The 27,035-nt window shown below is 39.4% G+C and overlaps 1 protein-coding gene across 1 annotated transcript; it reads right to left on the bottom strand.

Moving 5' to 3' along the window:
* Positions 1–876: 876 nt before the first annotated feature.
* Positions 877–16,649, bottom strand: LOC114465827 (uncharacterized). Its single transcript, XM_028451091.1, has 3 exons — positions 16,171–16,649; positions 3,326–8,577; positions 877–1,328 (listed from the first exon to the last, which is right to left on the bottom strand). The coding sequence occupies exon 2, from the start codon at positions 8,554–8,556 to the stop codon at positions 4,594–4,596; it is 3,963 nt and encodes a 1,320-aa protein (XP_028306892.1). The 5' UTR covers positions 8,557–8,577; positions 16,171–16,649; the 3' UTR covers positions 877–1,328; positions 3,326–4,593.
* Positions 16,650–27,035: the final 10,386 nt, after the last annotated feature.

The following is a 27,035-nucleotide window of genomic DNA, read 5'->3' as shown; positions in this document are numbered from 1 at the left end:
ATCAGCTGATGAAAATAACATATTTAGATTTTTTTTGTAATTAGTCTTAGTCTAGTTATTGTAACTTAAAAACAAAAAAATAGTTGACAAAAACAGATAACTTTTAGTCAACAAAGTTTACAATGCATTGGAGCAGGATTCATCCAGTAGCCTTCAGTGCACCGACCATAACGCTTGTAAAAACTAGGATTGGTGATGAGTTTTCTCAATGTTCCCCAAAAGCAACTGATTGTAAAATGATTTCCTACTCAAAACAACATTAGACCACTGATTACTCTCACAATGGAAGACAAAATGACATAGCAGCGTTGTGTCTCCCCAGGTGATGAAACTGGCTCGCAGAGACAGAAACGCTGTGAGAGCAACCTGGGTCAGATCATGCTCTGAAGAAATCCAGCCAAGCAAAGACATATATGATTTGACGGGAAACCGGAGACCAACAGGTGGAGTCCAAGGCTTTAGCCTTAAGACAAAGAAAGGAAGCCACAGACTCCCATATATCAACAAACGGAGGAAGAATAAGCCTGGGAACAGGCAACTTTCCAGATTCACAAGTCAATAAACATCCCAACAGCAGAGCTACAGAAATAACTGGCTAGGATTGTAAACCCCATATGTTTAAGGACACCTGTTGAAGGCCTATACTCAGCTTTTAAGTAAAAATAGCATATAGCATAAATGAATATGCTATATTCATATGCTATATTCATTTATGCAGTCAATACACCTCAGCAGCACCTGCATTAAGACGATTGGACTTCTTCCATATAACCTTTAAAAATTCTCTTCAAAACAGTTTTATAGGTGATTTGGAAACTCACTAAAGAACACAGGCGTTAACATTTAAATCCCCTGCAACAAAGAATGCAAAACAGAAACTTTAAAAAAAGGTATGTTTATTTTAAAAAATCTTTCGAAAAAATACTTTAAAAAACTGCATATTCACTGTAGCTTTTTTATGTTGAATAGGCAAATACAGTTAATAAAAAACAAATATAAAAAAATGTAGTAACAATACATTATTGTGACAGTAGTAAATTTTACTGTCATGTGAACAAGATAAACTTTTGGTTGACTCATTGCATGTACAGTACAAAAACAGAAAGGCAAAATGCCAGTTCACGACACACACACACAGACAGACAGACAAACACACACACAATTGGCTTTCATAATTGATGGAAGAGTGTCCTTGCGCCCAATTCTCCTGGTTGACATGCAGGAGACAATAATGGTGACAGGGTACCAAGTGCTGTTGATTTCCACTTATTTTGGTGACACGTTTGGAGAGTCATTTTAGCTGCAACCGGTCTTGGATGCATCTGGAACTTAAAAAAAAAAAAAAAAAATCAACATAAGTAAAAACGTATTTTCTGGTTTGGAAAACCTAGAACACTGCAATGATCTTAATTATTAGCATTATGGGCTTGTAGGCTGTTTGGTTATTTTCTCCTTAAGACCTGCAAAATTAGAAAGCACAGCAGCACTGTTATCTGCATTGTCATCTCCGAAATATTTTATCACACGTCCCCCCCTGCATTGGACTCCAGTTTCCAGCTGTCAAAGACCACTCCGTAGTTAAAATTGACCGTACAGCAACTTCAACTTCAGTAGAATTCAGACGTAACTGTGTATCAAATCTCTCATTCTTTTTTCAAATTGTTTTTGCGCAGGTGAGATATTCCCTCAATTGCCTTTCGTACATCTGAAGAGTTTCAAGGTCTGTAAACAAAGATAGGTCTGCTACTTCTAGCAACTTTTATCATGGGGCAGAGATCAGTTTCAACATTATCAGCAAACAAGTCTTCACTTTCACTTGATATTACTTGATACTGAATTTTACCTTGACCACTCAGTGTGTCCATTCTATTCTGTTACATTTTCAATGGAGGTATCATAGGTTGAGAAGCAGGTGCCTTAGCACTTGCAAGGAAGTCTGAATCTTGGCAAGGAGGAGCAGATGGAACTAGGCCAGCTGCTATGGCTAGACTTGCTTCGGCTTCATCATTAACTTGGGGCGCACGTGTGAACACTGTTTTCATCATTATCTTGCTTTTTATCAAAGAATGCTACAGTAAAGTGCTGTTTTTGTTGTGCTTGTTTTTTTTTTTAAAGCCATCTTGAGTTTCTTTTCAATCTTAAGCATCAGAACTGCACATTCTGAGTTGCAATGTACCGGAAAAATCATATTTCTTTTTCCCTTTTTCCAAGTAATTTATCATCTTTGGATTTTGTGTGAACATGAATTCTCTTTCTCTTTTTTACCCTGCTTGTTCCCCATTGGACTTTTGACACACACACACACGTTCAGCAGGCAAGGTGAATTACAAAGTGAACAAACTCAAGGGTCAGACACACCCACACACAGTTACCCCCACTGCAGCGAGCGGATGAGATAAACAAACACAAACACACACGCATACAACATACAGACATTTAAAAAGAAGAAAGGTAGTTAGGCAATTGTAAGTGTAGTTAATGGTCTATAGGCAATAAAGAGATTAACTAGGATGTTATTCAGAAACTACTAATGATCATAGCAAGGATATATATATGTATGCATGAATATAAGTTACTTAAAGGTGCAGTCTGCAACTCTTGTAAAAGTGACTTTTTGTCATATTTGCTAAAGCTGTCCCTATGTGGGGATCTGAGAGTTGCAAACTGCACCTTCAACACAGATACAAATCTTAGGCTCCGTCCACACAAAGACAAAACAAAAGCGCTTTCCCCTAAAATGGGTAATTATGTGTGCACCCACACGAAAAGGGGGAAAACGCTGTAGTAAACATACCAGGACTGTATGTGGCGCTGTAACGCTGCCACAGGAATACAACTAAACAGGGAAGAGGACACCAAGAGAAAGGCAGCATGTATTTGCATGTCTGAATTAGGAGTGGAGGTTTTTTCTAATTGTTCTTTATCTGGTCACAATGAGAACCACCACATGATCTCCAAGGCTGTGCTGCAATAGACCCTTTTCACGACAACCGGAAGTAGCGCCTCCTGGTGCCAAGTCACTTCCTGTTTTTGCGGGTCTAAGGGAAAACGGCTCATATTTTCAACAGCGTTGCTCAACTTGCCAACTTTTTTGTTCGCTGATGCGGAGGCAAACGCAGCGGCAAATACACGAACAAAGAAACTTGATAAGGGGTATAAGTTCTTCCATGAAAAATATATCCACAGCTATCAAGGTCAACACATTGGTGCTGTATCATGTCCTGCAAATGTAGTATTGGTCATATTTGACTAAAAGTATCTTAAATGACAAATAAATGCAATTTACCATGACAAATTTATACAAATTACCGTCTTAGATATTTACCTGTGGGTGGATGTGCCACATAATCATGGTCTACAGTAGTAGCTTCAGCCTGGTTAGCTTGCTGTGAGAGGACAAGCTGCCGTTTCTGAGCTCTCTCAAAGGCAGACTCCCTCTTCGGTGGTGCGATAAAATTATTCCAGGGATAGAGAAACGGAACAGCTCTACTTTTTAGGTGGCTGGTGGTGGATCAGCTGACAAAATCCTCCTGAGTGAAGTGCCGGCTGCATACAAAAGTGTTCCTTGGCTTTATACAGAATTCCAGACCCTCATCCCTCCAAACTACTTGGATCCACTGCCTCCTTTGATCCGGGTCCGTCGGAAAATCATGGTATGACAGGTATGGCTGTTTTCTTACCCCAAAAGAGCAACTGGGAGCAAAACAAAAACAACCACGCCGAGACTGAGCCATTTTTGTCACTGTCTAACGTTAAAGCTATAATCACAAGAAGTTGTTGCGCACTACTTGCAGTTTAAAATGCGGAAGTGTGAAAAAGGTTTATTCCTGCTTGACATTGGAATATATGGGAGGATCTAGTCGTTAAAATAAAGACCAGTGGAGGGCAGTAATACACCTTGTGGCGTCCACTCTGCCATAAATACAGAAGAAAAAAACAGCATGCGCATAAAACTCGGAACATACAAAAGAAAAGAGGAAGGAGATGGAGACAACGACAGGCAGGAGATTTGCTTGTGGACTGATGATGAGGTAGAGCTTCTGATTTGTTGCTATTGTTACTGTTGTTGTTGTGGGGGTCGCGCATGCGGGTTAAGAGAAAGGTGGGGTGATGGCATCATTGTTTGCAGAGTATGCGTATACACCATCCACACGACTACCCAGTGGGTGGAGTTAACAGACTTTCCCACTCTGGGACCCGTTTTCAGAAGTTATCGTATTCGGCTATCAAATCGTCATTGCTGTGTGGAAACTACCACTTTCCCACAATACCTCGCAGTGTATCGCCAACTCTGATTCACTTGCAAATGACAGTTTTTGAAGGAGCATAGGATCAATATTGAAGATGAGCTAGATGCTCTCAAGCTGTACAATAGACAACATGCAGGATCTGGTGTTTAGAAGTGGAAACAGTTGCAGAAGATAAGCAATTTAAACTTTAAACCCAGTGGAAAATGGTTGCATTGCAGCGGCACTGCTTTGCTTTGAACATTTACTTTCATTGCTCCCATCTGATTAATCTTCAAACAAAGAGGGTTGCATCATACACTTCAAGACAGTCTTTTTTGCAGGATGTTGGATTGTTCTTTCTGCATCACTTCTTTTCAGATGACACACCAGTTTTTCTCTCTTTTTTTTCAAGTTTGAGTAGCCATTTCTTTTTTAGACTCAAGCAGCGCTTTTGTTTTCTGGAGATGTGCATTTGAGATGAGAGTGGCTTCTTTAATTTCTGTCCAGATGAAAATGTAATTGGACTTCTAGGTTTGCCCTTAAAGCCAGCGTTAGTTGGTACAAAACTTTCCTTCCATTTTTCCCAGATCTGATCTTTTACAGAATAGTTCTCAGTGCAGACAGCCTCGCTGAGTGACTTCTCCCTGGGGCTAAGATGTATAAAGAGGTCTTTTGGCAGCTTTAGGGGTGTTTGATTGCCATTGGGATCTCCCAGTTGGGATTTACCGTAGAGGGAAAGCTTTACAAACCTTGATGAAGGATCAGCGACCAAACTTTCATGCTTTGAAACATATTCATTAGATTTTCGGGATTGCAGATCTTTAGCTTGTTGGTCTTTTTTCTTTGCAAAAGGAAAAGCCTCCTTCTCCTTACCGCTTTGTCTTTTCCTTTTTCCATCAGTAATTTGACACCCATGAATGTTTGAGGGATATGCCTTATCAACAAGGTATTTGGCAACTTTCACTCCTTTATTGTCTGAATCCTGGATGGTTATTTTACTTTGGGTTTGAGTATCCAATACATCAGACTGCAGACACCCTACACTTTCTTCCTCAGGATTTGAAACCAGAATCTGTGGATCTGCTATTGTATTGACACTGCTTTCTTCACTGTCGGAGGACTCTGTGACATTATTATTCTCACATTGGATGTAATCCTTCTCTTCCTGTTGGGATGAGACAACTTCAACAGGCGATGGATGCTTGTCAGTGACATTTCGGGAGTCATGATCTTCTCTTTTACTGTATTGTGGACTAACAGTCTGACATTCACCCTGGCTGCTTAAGTCATGAACCTTATCTAGAAAGACTTTGTAGGGTTTTACTGCATCCTTTAGCATAGCCTGTTGGAGATCTGTCTCATTTGAATTCAGGTTGGTAATTTCACCTTCAATTTGAGTCTCAACTCCAGTCACTGGCAGAGGCCCTGCACACTCCTCCTCAAGGAATAAATTGGAAGTTTTTTGCAGTTCTGTAATTTGATTAGATCCATTTTCTTCCCTGCTGGGGGGAACTTTTTCAAATGTATCTTCAATAATCTCAATTTGACCATCATACGGTTTTCCCTCTTGTAAAACCTTAACAGCAATCTCAGCAGTTGATGGAGTATCAGCAGCAGAAGTTTTCCATTTTAACTTGTCCTTTATCTTTTCTTGTTTTTTTGATTGAAAAACATTATGAATCGACTGTTTGCTGGTGTTGTGCTTAGTTTTACAGTGGGCATATTTTCTCTTAATAATTAGTTTATTGTTCCTATGAAAGACATCAAATAAGTGATTCTTTTTCACAAAATGTTTGACGGGTTTCACTTCCTGGTTTGTATTTTCATATTTTCTTTGTATGTCAAACCTATTTAACTGCAAAGGCTGTGCACAGTCTTCCTCACAGTCAGAATGTTCTGATGAACTGTTTTCTGTTCTGTCAGAGAAGTCTCCATCTTCTGTCTCTCCATTAGTCTCCATTAGGCAGTCATCCCTGTTTGGGGAACTAGACCTCATGGTGTGATCATCGGTTTCCTCCTCACCTTTTGCTGAATTTTCTGTCTCCACAGAAGGATGATGTGAAATCTTGATGGGGCCTTTACTCAATGGTAATCCTGATTCAATTTCTGGTGTGGAGAATGTTGTGCCTCTTTCAATTAAACTTTCTGTTCCATCGTGTAGTTTCAGCTCACTTGATGAGACACCATTTTCAACACAAACTGTAGGCTCTAATGTATCCTCTCTGGATGTTTGCTCATAGATTTGTTTAGCAAGCTCTGATGGCAGGACCTCAATTTTAAAATTATAACAGGACTCATCTCTTTCAGATTCAAAGAAAACAGCTGTCGCACTTGATAGCAATTCATTAAGCGAATCTTCAATCTGTTTAATTGACCCATCAGGATCAAGCTGTGTTTGAGAAACCTGGTTTGGGGATTCTGCAGCAGTGGAGCTTTCATTTGTTCTTCCCTGATGTGGCCGATACCTCATAGTCCAAGGAAAGCCAAATTCTTTGTCGATGTCATTTAGCTGTGCATTGAGGTTCAACCACGATGACTTATAAGGTGTCTCTGAATATTCTTCTCCTTCTTTGAGAATGAGCAGCTCTGTTAGATTTTCTTGCTTGTTCTGAGCTTCCACTGAACAGCTCATGATTGAGGCATGGGTTTCCACAAGGGGTTGGTCGTGGTTCAAAGATTGGGAGGATGAAGTTGTTTCTGTGTCAGTTTGACAACTGCTTTGATGCTGTGCAATGTTTTGGCTGACAGGCTCTTCTGGAGCTACATTTGTTTGTATTGGTGACAAATTCCTTTGATTGAATTCCGGTATTTGTTTTAAATGCAACAACGCAGTGGAATCATCAGATTGTGGTGTGGAACTGGAATCAGATTGGCTACTCCCTAATGTGTTGTAGCTATCATAGCATTCCTTTCTCCAACTGCAAACCTCAGCATTTGGTTTAGAGATTTTTTGGTCTTTATAGCATTCGCTTGTACTCTGAGAGGTCCTCTTACTAATATTCTCGGAACTTTCTTGAGAAAGCGGGGGCACAACAGCTACTGCTTTCTTACCCAAATGAGCAGATGATGCTTGAACAGAGCAGTCATTTCCTTTAGCACAAGTAAGAGACTTTGAAAGGCCAGGATTCTTTGTTGCTGGTAATTGGATTTGTGATGGAATTTCTACAGGAGTTTGTCGTTTTAAAAGTCCTAAAAGTTGATTTCCAGAGATTCTGAATTGATGCCTACGCTTGGTTTTTCCAACACTTCCTGCCTGTGCAACTAAAATATTGTCTGGGGTTTGTGGGGGAATTCCATTTCTGATGCATTGGTGGGAATTCTTTTCTTGGTGAAGTGATGAGGAGTTGCTGGAATTCTGGAAATAATCTGGCACAGCTGAGTTCAACATTTGCCTGTTTGAATGAGACATTGTCATAGCAGTCTGACTGACAGACTGCTTCACCATATGATGGAGACCAGTGTACTTTGGAGGTTGACTTAAAGCGTCTGCTAACGTGTCACTGCTAACTGTGCTGCTGGGCTTTTGTTGAGAAACAGCATGATTGATGGGAAATGTGTTTGCTTTACCCAAGGATAAAAGGATTTGCATATTGCTTTGTAAAGTTGAGTAACTAGAATTTGATTCATGGTTAGCTTTGCTACGTGCAGACATCCTACATTGAGGAGGATTTTGTTGAGCTTGTGGAACATTGCAGAAAACAAACTGTCCGCTTAATGGTGAGCTAATTGCATTTCTGTCATCTTTCCCAGACTTGAAGTTAGCCTTCTTAGCATTTGGCCCATAGTAAGATTGAGGCATTTCTTGTTGAGCGATATCTTGGATTTGGGTGTGAAAACTCTGTTGCTTTTTTGCTGTAACAGGCACTAATGACTGGTTAAATGTAGCCTGTTTATGCAAAAGTGGGGTAGATGTAGTCCCATGTGAAGCAGGATTGCTCCAGTCTGTGTACATATTTTCATAACTTCTTTTGTCGTGCATTTCAGATGTAGATGGAAAACATTGGTTGATGGTTTGGCTATTAGACGATGCAAACTGGTTGTTAGGATGTGCTACTTGTGGTTGACACATGTTACTCATCAATCCTGCCCTCTGGGGAGGTGAATATACTTGGTAAGGGGTAGCAGAGAGTTGAAAATTATGTGTTTGTCGATATGGTTGAGAAAAGTTTCTGGAAGCCACAGCAGCATTGTTAGATGGTTGGAACACCGAGTTGTATGTTTCATATTGACAGCTGTTATTCACAGTCCAGGCCTGTTGATTTCTCTGTGCGGCGTTGACCAAAGGAGAGACTGGTCCAACCCATTGGTCCTGCTGGTTCAGGTACATTTTTATTGCAGATTCAAGTATCTGAAAAATGACAAAAAAAACAGTTAAATCATTTAATCAGCTCCTGGGAATACATAAATTATTATAGTCTTTATAATATTGTGTAATCACAACACTATGATTTGTTAATATTCCATAGCTTTGCAATTATATAATTAGCACTCATCTTCTCTGAAATTCAAAAAAGGACGGTAACCAGCACAAACATGTTACAATCTGGACATTATTATGAGTGTGACAACATACTTGGAGCAATACAAAAATATATGTATTGTTAATCCAAACACCCTTGAAATGCTGTCAATCTCTCATGTACCAAAAAAAATAAAAATAATTTTTTTTTTTTATTTTAATAATTTAGTTACTTTAAAATTGATACACATTACACAGCATTGATCGTAATTTAAAAATTCCTCAACAGACAGAAGCACGACTGTCCAATTTCGACTGTATAGCTATAGATTTAAAAACATTATAGAAAATTTCATAATTTTTATTTATTTAAAATGGGCACAGCCTTTCTTGTATTTACTGTAGCGGTTTATCACGTGAGGAGCGTATGGATAATTTAAAATCAGTTTAGCATCTCACCTTTTACTACACAGCAAATCATCTCTATTTATTCTAGGCAGTAAACTCTATAACTCTGTAGTACAGTGTTGGATGGTTGAATTAAAGGGGAAGATACAGTAGAGATACAAGAAAAAGAAAAAAAAAGGCTGAGAAAAAGTTTGGGTCAAATCCAAGAGAAATAAACAGAAGGCTGAACTAGAGACAGAGAGAAATACATGAGACAAAAATAAATTAAACCTGCACACTCAAAATTTCAAAGAAGAAAACAAGAGTTTAACTCTTAATTACTGACTCATTTAGAATATCTTCCTTTGCTCTACAACCAATGATGCTGTATAGTACCAATATGAAATGTCACCATGACACATAGCAATGGCGTTGAACAAAATAAAAAGAACACAGCTACACTAATACAAGCTTATTGGCTTTTTGCGTTTTACGCCCCATTTTCTGCATAATTATTTCACATTCTTGAAAAACTAAAACTAAATGCTCAGCAAGCATCATAACTTCCTCAGTACTCTGAAAATGGTTCATACTAACACTGATATCATCACTGCACCCCCCAAAAGGTTTGTTTATTTTTTTTTTTTTTATCTTTGCTATTGCCTTACTTTAAAGCCAAAAGTGATTTGTTGAATTGGTGAAGGTGAATGTAGTTAGTTCGTTAGATCCTCCACTAATAAATACTCAGACACTATAGAGACAATAAATGCCATTTTATTCAAAAGAATGATTTGAAGACACGATCCGAATGAAGCCTATGTTTCTTTAAGCCCGAACTTGTTTCAAGGCGACAGTATTCACATCCGAGTGTGCATGTAAAATTATCTGTTGCGAGTTCTAAACATGACGAGCAACTTCATGTGTCGCTACACGCTACATCTGGTTGAAGCACACTGCTTATATTAGACTGTGATTACAGTTACAAAGCAGAGGATGCAGACAGGCAACATTGGGAGCAGCTAAGTGGCTGCAGGGGTCCTCGGGTAAAGACGGGAGCCTGTATTAAACAGATAGACAGTGCCGCTGATGCATACGTTTCTCGGTTATGCAGACTGAAAACAGAGTTTAAACAACACGGGTATGCCTGGAAGTCCAAGTGTGCAACAATTATTAAGACGATACCTATTAAAGAAGGAAAAAACATCATCACGCAATAGGGGAGCAAAATTACACTGTAGAGGGCCCCTATGGTCAACATCTCAGGATAAAACCCCATTTAGGTAAACTAAATATTCTTAGTTTGAAAAAAGAAAATCACCTTTTCATTAAGTTAATTCATTAGGTATATTATAGTGGATTTTTTAAGTGTATGGCCAAATAAATAATCTGCTTATACAGCACTATTGACAGAACTGAATTATTGACTGATGTGAGAATATGCAGTCTAATCAGGAAAAGGTTAAATAAGCATAAAGTATTGGCCTTATTATGTAACCAGCTTGCCAGAATTATGTATTTTTTCTGTCTACTTCTCATTGGTTGTGTCTGAAGCTGTCTCTCTTAAATTCCAGCTCAGGGTCAAACATTTGACTGTGATGATTTTATTGTGTGAACAAGTTTATGCAGACATAACAGAAGATGGTTCTTGCCTATCTCTTCTTAAACAACGAGCCAAGGGCAGGATGTCAACGAACAAACAAAAGGCTGTAGTTTTACAAATGTACTAGTGCTGAACGATTTTGGAAAATAATCTAATTGCGATTTTTTTTCCTCAATATTGCAAATGCGATTTACTATGCAATTATTTTTTCAATGGCCTCTTATTATGTGTTTTTGAATGATCACTAGCAATAAATCAATCTTTTTCATAATAAACAATTTCAGATTTATTTAAACTTTAAATAAATATAAAATATAAATCTTAAAGCACAGAATACAACAATGAATCAAACAAATCTGTGGCTTGACCTCTTCAACATTAGGTATGGGTATCGTTCAGGATTTATCGATACTACTACTGTTATCGATCCCTTACTTTTTTTAATCAATGGAAAAACACAAAATAACAAAAAACAAAACAAATAATGAACATTAATCGGTTTATTTTTGAACATTTTTAACAATATGGCACACAAAATAAATGAAAATCACAAAATAAATAGTTCTAAATAAAACACTACAAATGTATAAATAAAACAGTACAAAATACAGTGTAAATAACTTCTTTATATTACCAAAACACTAAACATAATCACCAAATAAGGAACAGTCAAAAAGAGAAGTCCATTTTTGCCCAGCCCTAGTATAAACAAATGCGACGTTGCACAGCTTTGAACCAAGCTGCAGCTATGTAGCAAGTATGAGCTATGTCTGTTCCTGAACAACAGATACAGTGCCTTGCTAAAGTATTCGGCCCCCTTGAACTTTTTGACCTTTTGCCAAATTTCAGCCTTCAAACATAAAGATATAAAACTGTAATTTTCTGTGAAGAATCAACAAGTGGGACACAATCATGAAGTGAAACGAAATTTATTGGATATTTCAAACATTTTTAACAAATAAAAAACTGAAAAATTGGGCGTGCAAAATTAGTCAGCCCCTTTACTTTCAGTGCAGCAAACTCTCTCCAAAAGTTCAGTGAGGATCTCTGAATGATCCAATGTTGACCTAAATGACTAATGATGATAAATAGAATCCACCTGTGTGTAATCAAGTCTCCGTATAAATGCACCTGCTCTGTGATAGTCTCAGAGGTCAGTTTAAAGCGCAGAGAGCATCATGAAGACCAAGGAACACACCAGGCAGGTCCGAGATACTGTTGTGGAGAAGTTTAAAGCCGGATTTGGATACAAAAAGATTTCCCAAGCTTTAAACATCCCAAAGAGCACTGTGCAAGCAATAATATTGAAATGGAAGGAGTATCAGACCACTGCAAATCTACAAAGACCCGGCCGTCCCTCTAAACTTTCAGCTCATACAAGGAGAAAACTGATCAGAGATGCTGCCAAGAGGCCCATGATCACTCTGGATGAACTGCAGAAATGTACAGCTGAGGTGGGAGACTCTGTCCACAGGACAACAATCAGTCGTATACTGCACAACTCTGTCCTTCATGGAAGAGTGGCAAGAAGAAAGCCATTTCTTAAAGATATCCATAAAAAGTGTCGTTTAAAGTTTGCCACAAGCCACCTGGGAGACACACCAAACATGTGGAAGAAGGTGCTCTGGTCGGACGAAACCAAAATCGAACTTTTTGGCAACAATGCAAAATGTTATGTTTGGCGTAAACGCAACACAGCTCATCACCCTGAACACACCATCCCCACTGTCAAACATGGTGGTGGCAGCATCATGGTTTGGGCCTGCTTTTCTTCAGCAGGGACAGGGAAGATGGTGAGGTGTATTGACTGTTTCACATGTGATAGGAATTAAATCATCTAAATTAAACTTTGGCTGAAATACTATACTAGCCTCAGCATTGGGGTCAACAGGTTTCCCTCCCTCTGTGAAGTGCAAATGTGGACCAAGGGGGGATCCTTTCCCCTTCCCGGCCAAGCAAAGGAACAGTAGGATCAAAGAACAGGTTCGTTCCTGTTCTCACCTCTTTGTTACATTAAACAATCAATTAATGGTTACTTGCTAAGTTTTCAAACTCTGGGCTCCGACCCCTGCGGAGCCCAGGCGAATTTATCACCCCCAAAGGTCACTCAGGATGTTGGAAGAATACCAGCTGTTCGCTTCCCCCTCAAAATGAGATCAAAGAATATGTATTTGTTTGAAAAGTCACTAAAGAAGGATTATTGGAATGGTTCTTGCAGAAATCTAGATTGCAAATATAGTTTGTCCAATGCCACTCTTCAGATAAATCAAGAACCAACAGAATGTTCTCATTCGTATAACCCATTGTCAACTACAAGTGTTATTCATTCTATGCAATATACCTCTTCACTTCAAGCTGAGTATAAGATGTCAACAGATGGCTTTAGACATAGGGGGTTTGTGATCCCCGCCCGTTATCTCTGTAACTCGACTGTTGGATGTTGATTAAATTGTGAATCCTGAAAGGTTCTTGTTCCCAGGTTGGTACTTCCTCCATTTGTTGAGGTGTGAAAGTTTGTGGCTTTCTTTCTTTGTTCTAAGGCTAAAGCCTTAGACTCCTCCCGTTGGTCTCAAGTCATATAGGCCTTTTTTGGCTGGGATTCTTCAGAGTAAATCTGACCTCGGCTGCTCTCACAGGGTTTTTGTCTCTCCCCTGTTCTTCTGATTCTGCTTGTGTTAATAAACTTTGTGTTATTATGCAAGCTAGTTTCATCTACGATCCTTATTCATCCTCCACATCATCACCCGGGGAAACACGACAATGGTTAAAATTGATGGGAAGATGGATGGAGCCAAATACAGGACCATTCTGGAAGAAAACCTGATGGAGTCTGCAAAAGACCTGAGACTGGGATGGAGATTTGTCTTCCAACAAGACAATGATCCAAAACATAAAGCAAAATCTACAATGGAGTGGTTCACAAATAAACATATCCAGGTGTTAGAATGGCCAAGTCAAAGTTCAGACCTGAATCCAATCGAGAATCTGTGGAAACAACTGAAAACTGCTGTTCACAAACGCTGTCCATCCAACGTCACTGAGCTCGAGCTGTTTTGCAAGGAGGAATGGGCAAATATTCCAGTCTCTCAATGTGCAAAACTGATAGAGACAAACCCCAAGCGACTTACAGCAGTTATCGCAGCAAAAGGTGGCGCTACAAAGTATTAACTTAAGGGGGCTGAATAATTTTGCACGCCCAATTTTTTTTATTCGTTAAAAATGTTTGAAATATCTAATAAATTTCGTTTCACTTCATGATTGTGTCCCACTTGTTGATTCTTCACAAAAAATTACAGTTTTATATCTTTATGTTTGAAGCCTGAAATGTGGCAAAAGGTCGAAAAGTTCAAGGGGGGCGAATACTTTCGCAAGGCACTGTATTTGAGGCACAGACATACAGACAGACACAGATTCCTTACTTTTATAGATAGATTAGGTCATTATGTTTTTTACTACTGTAATGTGTGCGCTTGTATTTAATCCTTATTTAATTAACAGCCTTGCTTAATTATGTAAATGTTTTCCTCTCTTTCTTAATTTATTTCATTGTTTCATGTTTATTTTTTTATTTGTAATATTTCTTGAGTGGCTGAAACGCAAGTAATTTCCCCCTGGGATGAATAAAGTACAGTACTTCTGATTCTGAAACGCTGAAAGAACGATTCATCTACTGACATGTTGGATCTGGAGACAGACTCCCAGATCGCTGGCCTGGAATCCATCAATGGGAAGCTGGAATACATGGCTTACTTCATGAAGAGTTTAAAGGTGCAGTCTGCGACTTTCAGATCCCTCTCTCCCCCTCCCTCCTTGCTGCTCTCTTGCCCTGCCTCCAAACTTTCCAAAGCCCGTCCCTCAGAGGAGCTAATAAGCTAACGTTAACCAGACAGCAACATCACAGTAACATAACATGCTTTGTTAAAAGCATATTAGTACAGCGCTTCTCTCTCTCTCAATGTGCACACACCTCAGCAGCAGCAACAACACAGTGTCACTTACAGCATCCCTCAAGGAGGCTGCTACGCGCACATGCACCACAGATTTCTAGTCTAACAATTACAAATCAAACATAATGTAAATCAAGCAGCAGTAATACTCCTCCAGACCATACACTGTAAAAAAAAAAAAAAAAAAGACAGCGCTCTAGCTCTGTGAAAGGGGCGGGGCCTGTGAGCAACAGCTGTCAGACAGTCCATCAAACACAATCCTCGCTCTGATTGGTTATTTTTGCTCAGTCACATGCATTCTGGCAATCTGCCAAAGGCTGCAGGAGCAGCAGGGGGACTCAATGAGTCTGTTTTTTTCACACAAACTACTAGTGTGATGTCAAGCTGTCCTTACATAGTGACAGCTTTAGTAAATATGACAAAAAGTCACTTTTATAAGAGTTGCAGACTGCACCTTTAAGGAAATGAAGGTCAGCCGGGAGTTTGTTTACCAACAGTTAAATGATTTACAGACTCGCTAAATCCATTCGGATTTATCAGCGAGGTCCGCAGAGGTGAACAAGCTTTTTTTCTCCTGAAAGACACAGTTCTTAGCAGCCCTAATCAGCTTTTTAGATGAATAAATCTATTCATCTGATTGAGGTAAAGAAACCATTGAAAAGCCATTGTCATTGAAAACACAGCATTCAAAATTCCAAGCAGACAAAAAACAATATTAATAATAATGCATTAGATTTTACATAGCACTTGTCATAGACACTCAAAGTGCTTTACACTGATGTGTGTGGTGCTTTCCTCAGTCTTTGATGATGTGCAGATGCAGAAGTAATCTCCGCTGACACTGACTTAATATTAATATGAAATGGAATGAACAGAAGTCCAGTAACAGATCAGGATTTCTAGGAGAGCCTGAGAGAGTAGCAGAAGCCTAATATGCAGTCTCTGTCTCGCGAAGAAGTTGCAAAATGTATATACCTGCAGATATGTTATACACCTGATTTCAATCATCAAAATACCTCCCCCCCCCCCCAAATTCCCTTGTCCTAACCATTAACACATGTATACATTCTGTGGAAACAGTTAACTTTTTGTTATAAGCATATTCAGACACTACTTTTCCATTATTCTTTCAATCTGCACACAGTGGTGGTAAGCTACTCTTGTAGCCACAGCTGCACTGGGCCAGACTGACTGTAGAAACGAAGATGCCATAGTGTGCCATCAGTACCCCTGACCACACACACACACACACACACACACACACACACACACACACACACACACACACACACACACACACACACACTCACACACACCTAGGCAATGTGGGAGAAAGTGTCTTATTGTCTACAGATAGCACTGGCACGACCTGGAAACTTCCTCAAACTCTGAAACAGTACACCTTATCTCACTCTAAACCACACTACAGACTCCTCAGCGAGTTAACTAACTAGTTTAATTAGTTCATTAGTTCGTTAACACCAGTGTACTGACAGAGAGAGAACCCCACATTGTTCATGGTCAAACATCTACTGCTGAACTACTTACTTTGTAAAGACGTGAACCGAGCAGAGCAGCTGCAACGCTGAGAGTTATAAACCACCTGGATCCGGAGTCCGTTTCGGGTACCCGGGTACACGGGTCCGTTAATGGACCAGCGCCGCGCGGTGTAAATGGAAAGTGGCTCTGATTCTGGCAACAACACACATGCCCTGGTTACTATACCCAGCCCACTGCCTGCACTGTGATTACGTCATTAGACCAGTGGTTCCCAAACATATATATGAAATAAATTAGACCGGATAAGTGAAGCTTTTCTTGGAGCTCCCCCTGCTGCCTGGCTGCAGTATAGATCATAAACCCCGCCTCCTCAATGATCACGGATGGGATGTGGGTCAAACCGTAAAGTTAAAATACTTGTCACAAAAAAAAAAATCAAATCTAAACTCTGCTGTGATGATTAGTCATTATCAAGTGCTAATTTTCCTGTGATGTTTGTTTTAAATAAGTTATTGGATTTTAAAAACGGGATTTGACGTCATATATGACGATGATTGACAGCCGCGGATCTTGCGTAGCTCTCTTTGTGAATAGCTTAGCAGTTACGTCGTGAAGGAAAACCGAGACACCATTAAACTTTTCCGTTCAGTTTTTTCGTGTTTTTTTAAGCTACTAGTACTAGTACTAACCTCTATGATCTGATTATCTGAACAAGATGTTGGTAGAATTTCCAGTGGGAAAGATACTTAAGTTCGTGGCGTAGCTGGGCTACGTAACTCATCAAGGCAGTACGCTAAATGGGTGGGGCGTGTTACCATGGTTCCTCCCGCCGGACCTTTTTTTTTTTTTTTTACATTTACAGAAGTACAAACAGTATGGGATCGTAAAGGTGAATAATTTTAAAGTGGGTTTTGCATATTTTATTGTTGATTAAGGATTGAAAAGAAGTATTCAAATTATTTTCCAGTTAATAAATGAGAATTGAAAAGTCCAGTGATGTTTACAACTAGGTTGGGTTTGTTTTGTGATCTGAATACAGTTTCAGATGTTTTTGTTGTTGCATTTTTTTACTAAAAAAAATCTATCCCATCAACAAAGGTCATGTAGTTGAGCCCTTGGGTAACCCTTTGACAGCCCTTCATTAACTGCACTAAATTGCTAGGTATATATTTGATGACAGATTGATAGTCTTTGAAGGCAATAGGGAATTGGTGTTTTACCATGAACCGTTCATAACTTAAAGGTTGGCCAGAGTTATCCAGAAGGTCTAAAACAAAAATTATGTTTTTATCAATCCAATTTTGATAAAACAGGGATTTTGTACTTTTAACTATATACTCATTATTCCAAATGATGCAATCGTGTGGGGTGAAATTGTACTTGAAGCACAGTTTCCATGCTGTTAGAGCTTGTTGATGGAAATTTGCTAATTTAATAGGTAGTGTAATAACATTGTAGTTACATAGTAAAGCACCAATTTTCTTGAAAATATTGTGAGGGATAAAGTACGACAGATAATCACTTTTACTAATGCTTTCTTGAAGCCATTTGATTTTAAAGGTATCATTTAGGTTAAAAAAAAAAGTCCAACATTTTGATACTACCACAGTGTTTGGGTCCGGTTTTTCCAGACAAAGTTGACGAGTGCTCGGTTTATGTCTTTAACTGTTTAGTCCATCACATACAAGGAAAGAGCAGGAAATTAAATGAAATGTCTCTTTGCAGCCACATATTTAATATTGTTTTAGTCTTTTGAAGTTTAGTTGGGAAGTTTACCTATTGTCTGGTCTTTCATGTCCTTTGTAATAAAAACATTCAGATATTTCACACCGTAATGTTATTAATAACACCATCTACATTTCCACATAAGTATTAGATGTCACATTTTGATTTGTGCTATTAGAATTATATTCAGCACATTATAGTCATACATGTTTTCATTGATTAGTGTATTTTGTACTTTGATGATCTTTCGGGTCTTATGAAAAACACAAAAGTGTAACACTTTTATTACACCGACAGGAAAACCTGATTAGTTTCTCACGGATATGAGGAGAGATGTTTGTTTTTCCCATCACTTTAAATCATTAACTGTGTTTGCCATTCCTAATCATGATGACATTCACCCTTTTCTTATGTTTATGGTGATCAAAGTTCCTCTGGAAACTTCCACGTCAAAGGCTCCACAAGGGTATAAATTGCTGCTTTACTAATCATTTAGTTAGGACAAAGACTGAGACAACCTTCTGTAACCACCTACTCAGTTTGTATTCTTTGCCTCCTTGATTGAATAAATCAAGTCATTATTGCAACTAAGAAAGCATATCTCTCATTCTTCTCTGTGCGACTCTTTTGGTTAAGGTACGCCTTAAAATTCTTGTAACAATTTGTTGAGTTGTAACTCAGAGGCGACAGAGAACTATTCAACGAGGAAATGGTTGAGTTGACTTGATTTCTGGGAGGGAGGAGGGTTGGAGCCAGAGGAGACGGTGACAAAGACAGGATATGTAGTAATGTAGGGGGAGTGCAAGTGTTCGTTGAGATAAGCCTGTTTTACTCAGTCTCTGCTGCTGACTCTCCCATAGAGATGACCTCGAGAGTTTGTCGGCAGAGCCGGGCCCAGGTGTACATGAAAAGTGAGGGTAAGGGCAGAGCGTCTTATCAACATTCTGTCCTTGGAGAGTTCGGAGAGAACGGGCTAGCCATAACATGGCTGCCAGCCTTACTGTTCCTGGTCAGTTCGATAAGTAATCCAATAGTGTGGCCATATCCTGTGAGACAAACTATCCTCCTCTTAAAGTTCCACGGTGGAATCCATCTGAGAGAGTTCAGAGAGTTTGGCTCCTTTTGTCGTTAACTGCGGCTTCCAATAGTGCTGCCAACGTAATCCAATTTTGTGATAATTCAGGAAAATGCCAGATCCAATCAGCAGAAGACCCGGTATCATAAAATCCAATCTGGTGGTGGACATCTTCCACATCCTCAGGACTTGTGAACTCTCCCATTGCCCGTCCTTCTAGTAGAGAAATTTGACCAAAAGTGAAGAAAGACCAGATAATCAATTCCATGATTAGATTCAGGATTGGGATGCTGATAGAGGCTCCTGTTAGATTTGAACAAGACAAAACAAGACAAAAGAGCTGCAAGCAGGGAAAATGAGGGAGAGGGAAAAATAGCGTCCGTCTCCTCCGAGAGCAAGCAGGAAACAAGAATACTTCAACTACCAACAAAAATAGAAACGGAGCGGCCGGACATCCTTGTTTCACAGATCTTTCTATTGGAACTCCCGCCGGACCCTACTGCACAGACTCTGGCTCCAAATGATGTCAAATTTGCAAGATGGCAGTGCCACTAAGCGCTGTATTTTGGCTCAAAAACGTCGAGTGGTATTAACAACGTTGTGGTTAAACAATGTGTGAAATATCTGGGGATTTTTATTACAAATGACTCATCAGCTCATCCAATAAAGGTGACACGAGTGGAATTCAGCTGCTAAAAGTTAAACTGTTTCTAAATGCTTGCGCTGTACTTTGATAAGAAATGTAAGAATATTAACTGTGGCTCTGGATTGCATTGAATGTTGGGGAGTTGGGTTAATGCAAAGTGATGCAAATGCACAGCCGTTGTTTCTGCCACCTCAGCCTGCTGCTCTGAGCCTGAGGTAACGAAAAACGTTACAATGGCCACGGTTACATGATGTTTTTTAATTCCGAATTATTTATTCCGAATGAAATCATTCGGAATTAAAGTATTCTGCTTTGTGTTTACATGGAAAACTGGTTTGTTCGGCTTTCGTTAATTCCGCTTTAGGTCTGGGAGTTGAGAAGGCTCTGATTGGACAGGGGGAGAATGTGATGTATCACGTCTATCAGGAAAAACACACAACAAACCTTTTTATTGCCGGCTATAACACAGAAGACCACACATGAGAACTATTTTCATCTTTATTTTGATTGTAGTTTTGAAGAAGCAGCTTGACAATAACACACGGTTTCAGTTGGGACCACAGAGAGGAAGAGAGATAGGAATAAATCACCAGTAAAAGTCTGGGAAACAATCACCAGGAATAAACAGTTGCTCCCTGGTAAAGATAGTAGCTCTAACAACTGCTAAAATGATAAACTTGGTGATATTACAGCCTGTGAATGTAGTACAGGGACACATTTACTCCGCCTCCGGGTCCTAGTGCCAGCCATCCAGTAAAGCCTGTTCCATTTACCGTGTAAACCGAGGTCCATGTGTGTTTAATATGTTCATGGGTGTCCGTGTGAAAGTCTGCATGTTTATGCCTTCGTCCATCCACTCTTTTCATTATATCCATGTCTTTTAAGACTCTTAATAAATAGAGTAGGCTATAGTCCAGGCCGCCGCCATCTTGGATGATGTTGGCACCCGCGCGTCATCGCAAGCACAAATCAATCCGAATTAACTTAAAGCAGAATTAGGCAAGTGAAGTGTTTTCAAGAAAGAGGAATTATCTAATTCGGAATTAAAAACGAAATAAACCAGCCACCTAATTCGGAATTAACTTCAATTCCGAATTAAATTAGCATACAAGGTCAGGTTAAAGATGAATTAACTTTTATTCCGCTTTAAAGAGGAATTAAAGCTCCCATGTAAACGTGGCCAATCTTTGAAGACTGTTTTCTCCCTTGGGTTCTTTAGATAGTGACAACAGGCAAACGGCTATAACCTCTTCAAATACTCTGATTAACAGTATATGTGTCAATTGGAAAGCTTAGTATCCTCTCTTTCAGAATCAACATGTTCCTGTTTTTCTCATGGCGTGTCACAAATGCCCTTAGTTTCACATACAAATGTCAGTAAACTTTGTCGGAAGAAATATCCTGTTTTGTATTTGAAGGATATTTTTTTTGTAATTGGTGAAAAGCTTTTTAGAATGTGTAAAAAATGCTGCATTTGTTTGATAGGTATGTTTCTTATTTGCAAAAGCAAAATGCATTAGTTGATTGTTTGTATTTGCAAACCACACTGAGTCTGTTTGTGAATCGTTGAGTGGGATTAAAACGTGTTTTGTGTGTTTGTGAGGTATTGGCATAATTTTAACTTCATAATTATGCATGCTAATTGTGTCTTTAAGACTCACCTGGATCAGAGAGGCAAAGAGAAATAAAAAAAAAAGGAAAGAGTCGGCTGGGCAACGTTAGATCTCTGTTAGATCTTGAGTTTCTATCTAACCGGGTTATTTTAATCCTGGAATTGGAATAAGGGACAGGATGAGTACTGAACAAGTTTAACAGTTTTAATAAAGATCTTGATGACCACACAAAGTACAAGCACTTGGGAAACAACACAGTTGTCCTATTAGAGATGCCTTTCTCTTTTATGCTTCGTCCGTGGTTAGTCACCAGGTCACATGTTTTAGCAGTATGTACAGAAGTCACAAAGATGCTGAATAGACACTGTGTGTTAAATACATGCTGCAACACTATGTGCAAAGAGAGGAAGCACACAAAGTTGCGACACTAACACTTTGTGCAGACCAGGTGCAGACAGAGGATAAGAGTACATGACCCTGTTCTGGACTGAGTTTGACCTGCTCCTATAAACAACAGCCCGTATCTAGCCTTGTTACTAATGTAACTTGACCTTTCAGGTCCTTTCATCAGGTGAATGGCGAGTATGAAGATTAGCTGGCCTGGGATTACCAGAAACAGCTAAACCTATGCTGAACGATGATTTGCCCCTGAAATTACAAATCAGAAGGTTAACGTGAGACAGTGTATCTCACAACACTGCACACATAAAGTTAATTTATGTTCTTTTTTTGTCTATTTTATTTAAATAAATCTTTACTCTTCACCTTTTTTTATTCATCAGAACTGTGTTTAGGTTGAAACTGAATTCATTTTTCTGAATAAGTAGCATTCCAAGCACACTCACTGTGTCAGTCAACCCTACAACTCTAGTCAGCAGCTTTTTAATAGAATGTAGCAAATGAGCTTCTCTACAAACAAAACCCTGACCCAGAACTCTAAGTCATTTTCATGTAATTGAGCACCAGTCCTCCACAAAAGTGGGCTCTGAGGTGCTGAACGGCAAACCTGGTCGCGACCAGGTTTGGCTCTGGCTTGGATGTTAGCGAATCCTAAAGCCCCGCCTCTCGACCAATCAGATCTCTTAGAAAACAACCTGCCCATTGTTAGATGATCCTGGTGGAAGATTATCTATCTATAAAAGCAATAAAGGTCTGTGTGCATGTGTGTTTGTGTAGCGAATATCTCCCCGACGCGGTATCTGATTGACCTGAAACTTTGTCATCAGAGTTCCAAATGAGAATATCCTAACTGATGATGTCATGATAAACGGGGGTTAAACCGAAAGGACATGAGAGGAGTGTCTGAGCAGCACGGACGAATATTACTACCACTACTATAACTACTATTCTACAAATCACTTTTGGTTGTACCATGCCAAAAAATTGATGTGCAGAGAAAGAGTGGAAACATGAGGCAATGCGCAAGGCAGGTGCTGCTGAGTCACCTGAAGTCCAAAATGCCTACCTGGCCAGCAACGCTGCATGCGTGACAAGACGCCATGCAGCACAAATGGGTAAGAACAGAGTAATGGCCTGGCCAGCAACGCTGCGCGCGAGGCAAGTTGGCGTGCAGCAGAAACAAATCAGCAGCAGGAGGAATTGTTATAATTATTTTATTTTTTTTCCTGCTTGCTCTCGTTGGAGACGGACGCTATCTTTCCCTCTCCCTCATTTTCCCTGCTTGCTGCTCTTTTGTCTTGTTTTGTCTTGATCCATTCCTTGTGCTAACGTGCTGTTGTATTGTGTTGTGTTTACGTTGCAAAGTTTGCTGAAGAGTTTTTTCATGATCCCAAACTCCGTCCCTCTCTACAAGGGCCTAGTTTGGTTTTTGCCTTTTTTTATCTCTTCTTCTTACCCATTGTTTCATATTTCTCATCTAAGAAACAGAGCGCTGCTCTTGCTGGCTGCTCCCCAGTACTCCCGTACCTGTTCCTCATGTGATGTGTTATTGTCTTTCATGTTTCTTGGTCGGGATGCAACTGAAACTGAATTTCCCCTCGGGGATTAATAAAGTATAAACAATTCAATCAATTCAATTCAATGCTTTAATGCTACAGAGTATGTAGACCTCTTTGTACAGCCAACCTTCAAGCACATACTCATTTGGCCATAATTGACAAGTAGTTGACCTGTAACTTCGAGATGTACCGATTTGAGCACTTTTAAAAACCAATGGAAGCAGCTCAGCAGCAGTATGGAAGCAAGGCAGTCCCCTCGCTTTCACCCCTGGTGAATGAAAACACCAACTACCAGGGTCTCCAGTGGGAAAATTTATACTCTACTCGGGAATGATGCACATATCTGAGCACTTTTGTAAAACCGATGAGAGAAGCAGTATCAAAGCAACAGACTTCCTCTGCTTCCACATTCCTCGTAAGCATTCAACTTTTCATTGTTATGTATTTTCTGTATTTATTTTATTGTTGTTTTCTTTTTCTGACTTGTGTAGTTGTAATCGGAAGTCCCGCCTTATAGTCCCGGCCCATAATAAAAAAATTTATTTCATCCGTCCTGCCAAATTATCCCTGGGAGTTTTAGTTCGTGTGTGTGTGTGTGTGTGATCTTCTACCAGCAGCTGTCATAGTAATCTGACCCTGTCTGGCCTCAAAAATGCAGAGAAAAGTGCTTTGAACATACGACCTCTAGACTTACCTCTAAGCTTGTCACTCACACACACGCACGCACACGCACACACACACACACACACACACACACACACACACACACACACACACACTATGGAGGAAATAGAATTTGAACCTAGATTTATTTTTCCTTTTTCATGTTTAATTGTTGGTCCTCGCGGCTGCGGTCATATTACTATGACACAGCTGCTTCATAGTAATATGACCGTGTCTGGGGTGTGTGTGTGTGTGGGATATTCTACCAGCAGCTGTGTCATAGTAAAAAATGCAAGTAAAACATACCTGACATCTCTCATGAGCTTTTCAATTATTAGCTGTTAGCTAATATTGGGAAACACACACACACACACACACACACACACACACACACACACACACACACACACACACACACACACACACACACACACACACACACACACACACACACACACACACACACTTCACCATGTCTACAGGTATCATTTGTGAAACTGTTGTCCTCCATTTCCTTTGCATTGAAGTGTATTAATGCATTTAACGTGTGATATTAAAGGTTTATAGTCCTTTTAATTAAAAAATTGATTCCAGAAAAGATGCATATGTGACACTAGTGGTTAAACAAGAGGCCCTAAACTTCTATGAGTAATTTCACAGGAATCTGGGGGTGTTAAGTTAAAAAAACAGGCCTTCCGACTCTGTGTCTAAAGGGCCCCTCTATGTGATAAAACGAGGGGCATCTATTTTGACAATTGAGGGGAGTTGTAGGTTTTGGGCCAATGAGAACGTTGACACCAGTGTTGGTTGTTATCAGGAACATGGGAACCTATTATCTGTTCCAGATGTAAGACTTGTTTTACCAAATCTGTGATACTGAGCTGATGAGGCCCCAGGCTCAAATTTCCTGTCTTATGTATGTCTCCACATGATGATAAACTGTTTCTCTCTACGTTCACAACCTAGAACTGGGCTCTATTCTTATATGGTGATGAGCTAATGTTAAAGGTGGGAGGACTTATTGTGAAACATATATGTGAACACAGCTTCTGACCAGCTCAGAGTTTTGCAATAATTCGGCCAGCATGCTCTCAACAGGTTTCATTCTTTGTTACATGTTTAGGACTTTTGTTTGTATTAATAAACTGCATATTATTTACAAGTCATTGGTCCGAGGACTTTTTCCACACCATCTTTTTGTCATCGCATCCACATCACAAGAAACAACAGCATCAAGAGTGGTCTCTTGAAACTTATGGTGGGCGCGATAGCTGGGGGTACGTTTTCAAGTATGTGATGGGTGAGCTCTGTCTTTATCAGAAGAATGTTTGTGAAACTCCCCAAGACCGGGTGTCTGTGGCAGATTTGCGCGCACACACACACACTTCTCCACCTCTGAACCTCACCCATTATCCCATGAGCCCTCTCTTCTCTGCCTCAAACTACAAGAGCTTGGAAATAAAAACATCACAGCTCTGCCTCGCAGCACCTGTTCCATAACATTGACATTTTATATTCAGCATGCACACACTAACAGATCCTCTGCATTTGCTCTCTCTAACACACACACACACACACACACACACACACACACTAGCTGCACATTTACGTAAGCATTTTATGGTTGTGTAGGCTGTGAGTGTAGGTGTGTGTATGTGTGCAATCCTTTGTAGAATCATCCTGAATTTAATTCCATGTGAATAACCGGTTTTATTTTGTTTTATTTTTTTGTTAAACCTTTCAAACTAAAATGTGGCTATTCTTTTTTTCTAATTAAAGTCTTTCACAGTTTGATATTTTTAGTAAGTAATGCAGCAAAGTGGTGTTCTAGTAGCTGAAGAAGTTAATATGGTCTCATACTTTCAGCATTAATTCACCTGCCTCTCAATGAACTTTTAAAGAAAAACAAAGGCCTAAATGCACAATATTTTTCACCCAATAAAAAACCTTGTAGCGTGTGTGCGGGAAAAGGAAAAAGATTAAAAAAAATAAAAAATAAAGTTGCTGTTTACAAACAAGTAACTATGGTTGCATGATTTTTTTATTCAGAGTTGGTTGTTTCGAATTGAGTTATTCAAAGTGAATAGTTTTGCTTTGTTTGAATAGAAATAGTTGTTCTGAAATGATGTTTGCATGGAGCACTGGGTTGTTTGGCTTTGTCTGGTTTACGTATATTCGAATAACACACAACAAACATTGACGGTTATAACACAGACACGTGAGAATTGTTTTCACCTTTATTTTGATTGTATTTTTAGAATGACAGGTTGTCTGAATTATTCTGTTTCTGTTTGATCAGCAGAGCGTTAAGGAGATAGGAACTAATAACCGGTAAATAAATCCAATAACTCTGGAAACAATAACTAGGAATAAATAGTTGCTCTTTGGTAAATATAGTAGCTCTAACGACAGAAACAATGGGAAACTTGGTGATATTGTAGCCTGCACAGACAGTACGGGGACACATTCACTCCGTCTCCGGGGTTTGATGACGGCCGTTCGGTTAAGTCTGTTCTGTTTCTAATAGCCACGTGTCCGTGCGTTTTGGTTTCCGTCCATCCTCTACTTTATTAAATAAATAGTTTTGCTTCTAATCCTGGACTAGACCAGTGTGACGTCACCGGCAAATCGCGCATGTGCAGATCGACTGGTATTCACTTAAGCAAAAAAAAAAAAAAAATGTATTTGCGTGTTCTTGGAGTATTTTAAACATTGGAACGGTAAATTATGATGGTGTTAATAATAATGCAGAAAACATGTAACTTAGTATTGAGACTGATCGGAAGTGACACGACAGCGTCAGCATCAGTGTTAGCTCTGGTGAATAAACACCTATCAAACAGATAAATGATTCTCTACCTGTGATGTTTATTACAGACAAACAACTAGTTAAACATGTTCACAGTGAGACAAGCTCACTTCTTCTTCACCGCATCACCATTAAACTTCACATCAGTCGCCGAACATCACAGGGTGTAGCGGAATGTTCCGTTACCCATTTGGTCCACTGTCAAGACCCTTTAGCTGCCCTCTGGAGTGCCTGAACATAAATTGTGTAAAACAATAGCTGCCCAGAAAGGAGCCTGAACAGAATTATCGGCACACAGATGGAACCTAGGAAATAATGACAACATCCACTTGTTCTGGCAAAAACTCACTTAGGTCATAGGGTGCTACAACATAACAACATAAGTAATTAATAAACAAATAAATAATTAAATTAACCATCTTTA

Source organism: Gouania willdenowi, chromosome 6 (genome assembly GCF_900634775.1).
Source record: "Gouania willdenowi chromosome 6, fGouWil2.1, whole genome shotgun sequence".
In the NCBI taxonomy this organism is placed as follows: domain Eukaryota; kingdom Metazoa; phylum Chordata; class Actinopteri; order Blenniiformes; family Gobiesocidae; genus Gouania; species Gouania willdenowi.
This window is presented reverse-complemented; position numbering and strand designations above follow the sequence as displayed.

Coding starts and splice junctions, on each gene's coding strand:
- LOC114465827 (XM_028451091.1), bottom strand. CDS start 8,556: ATGTACCTGAACCAGCAGGACCAATGGGTTGGACCAGTCTCTCCTTTG.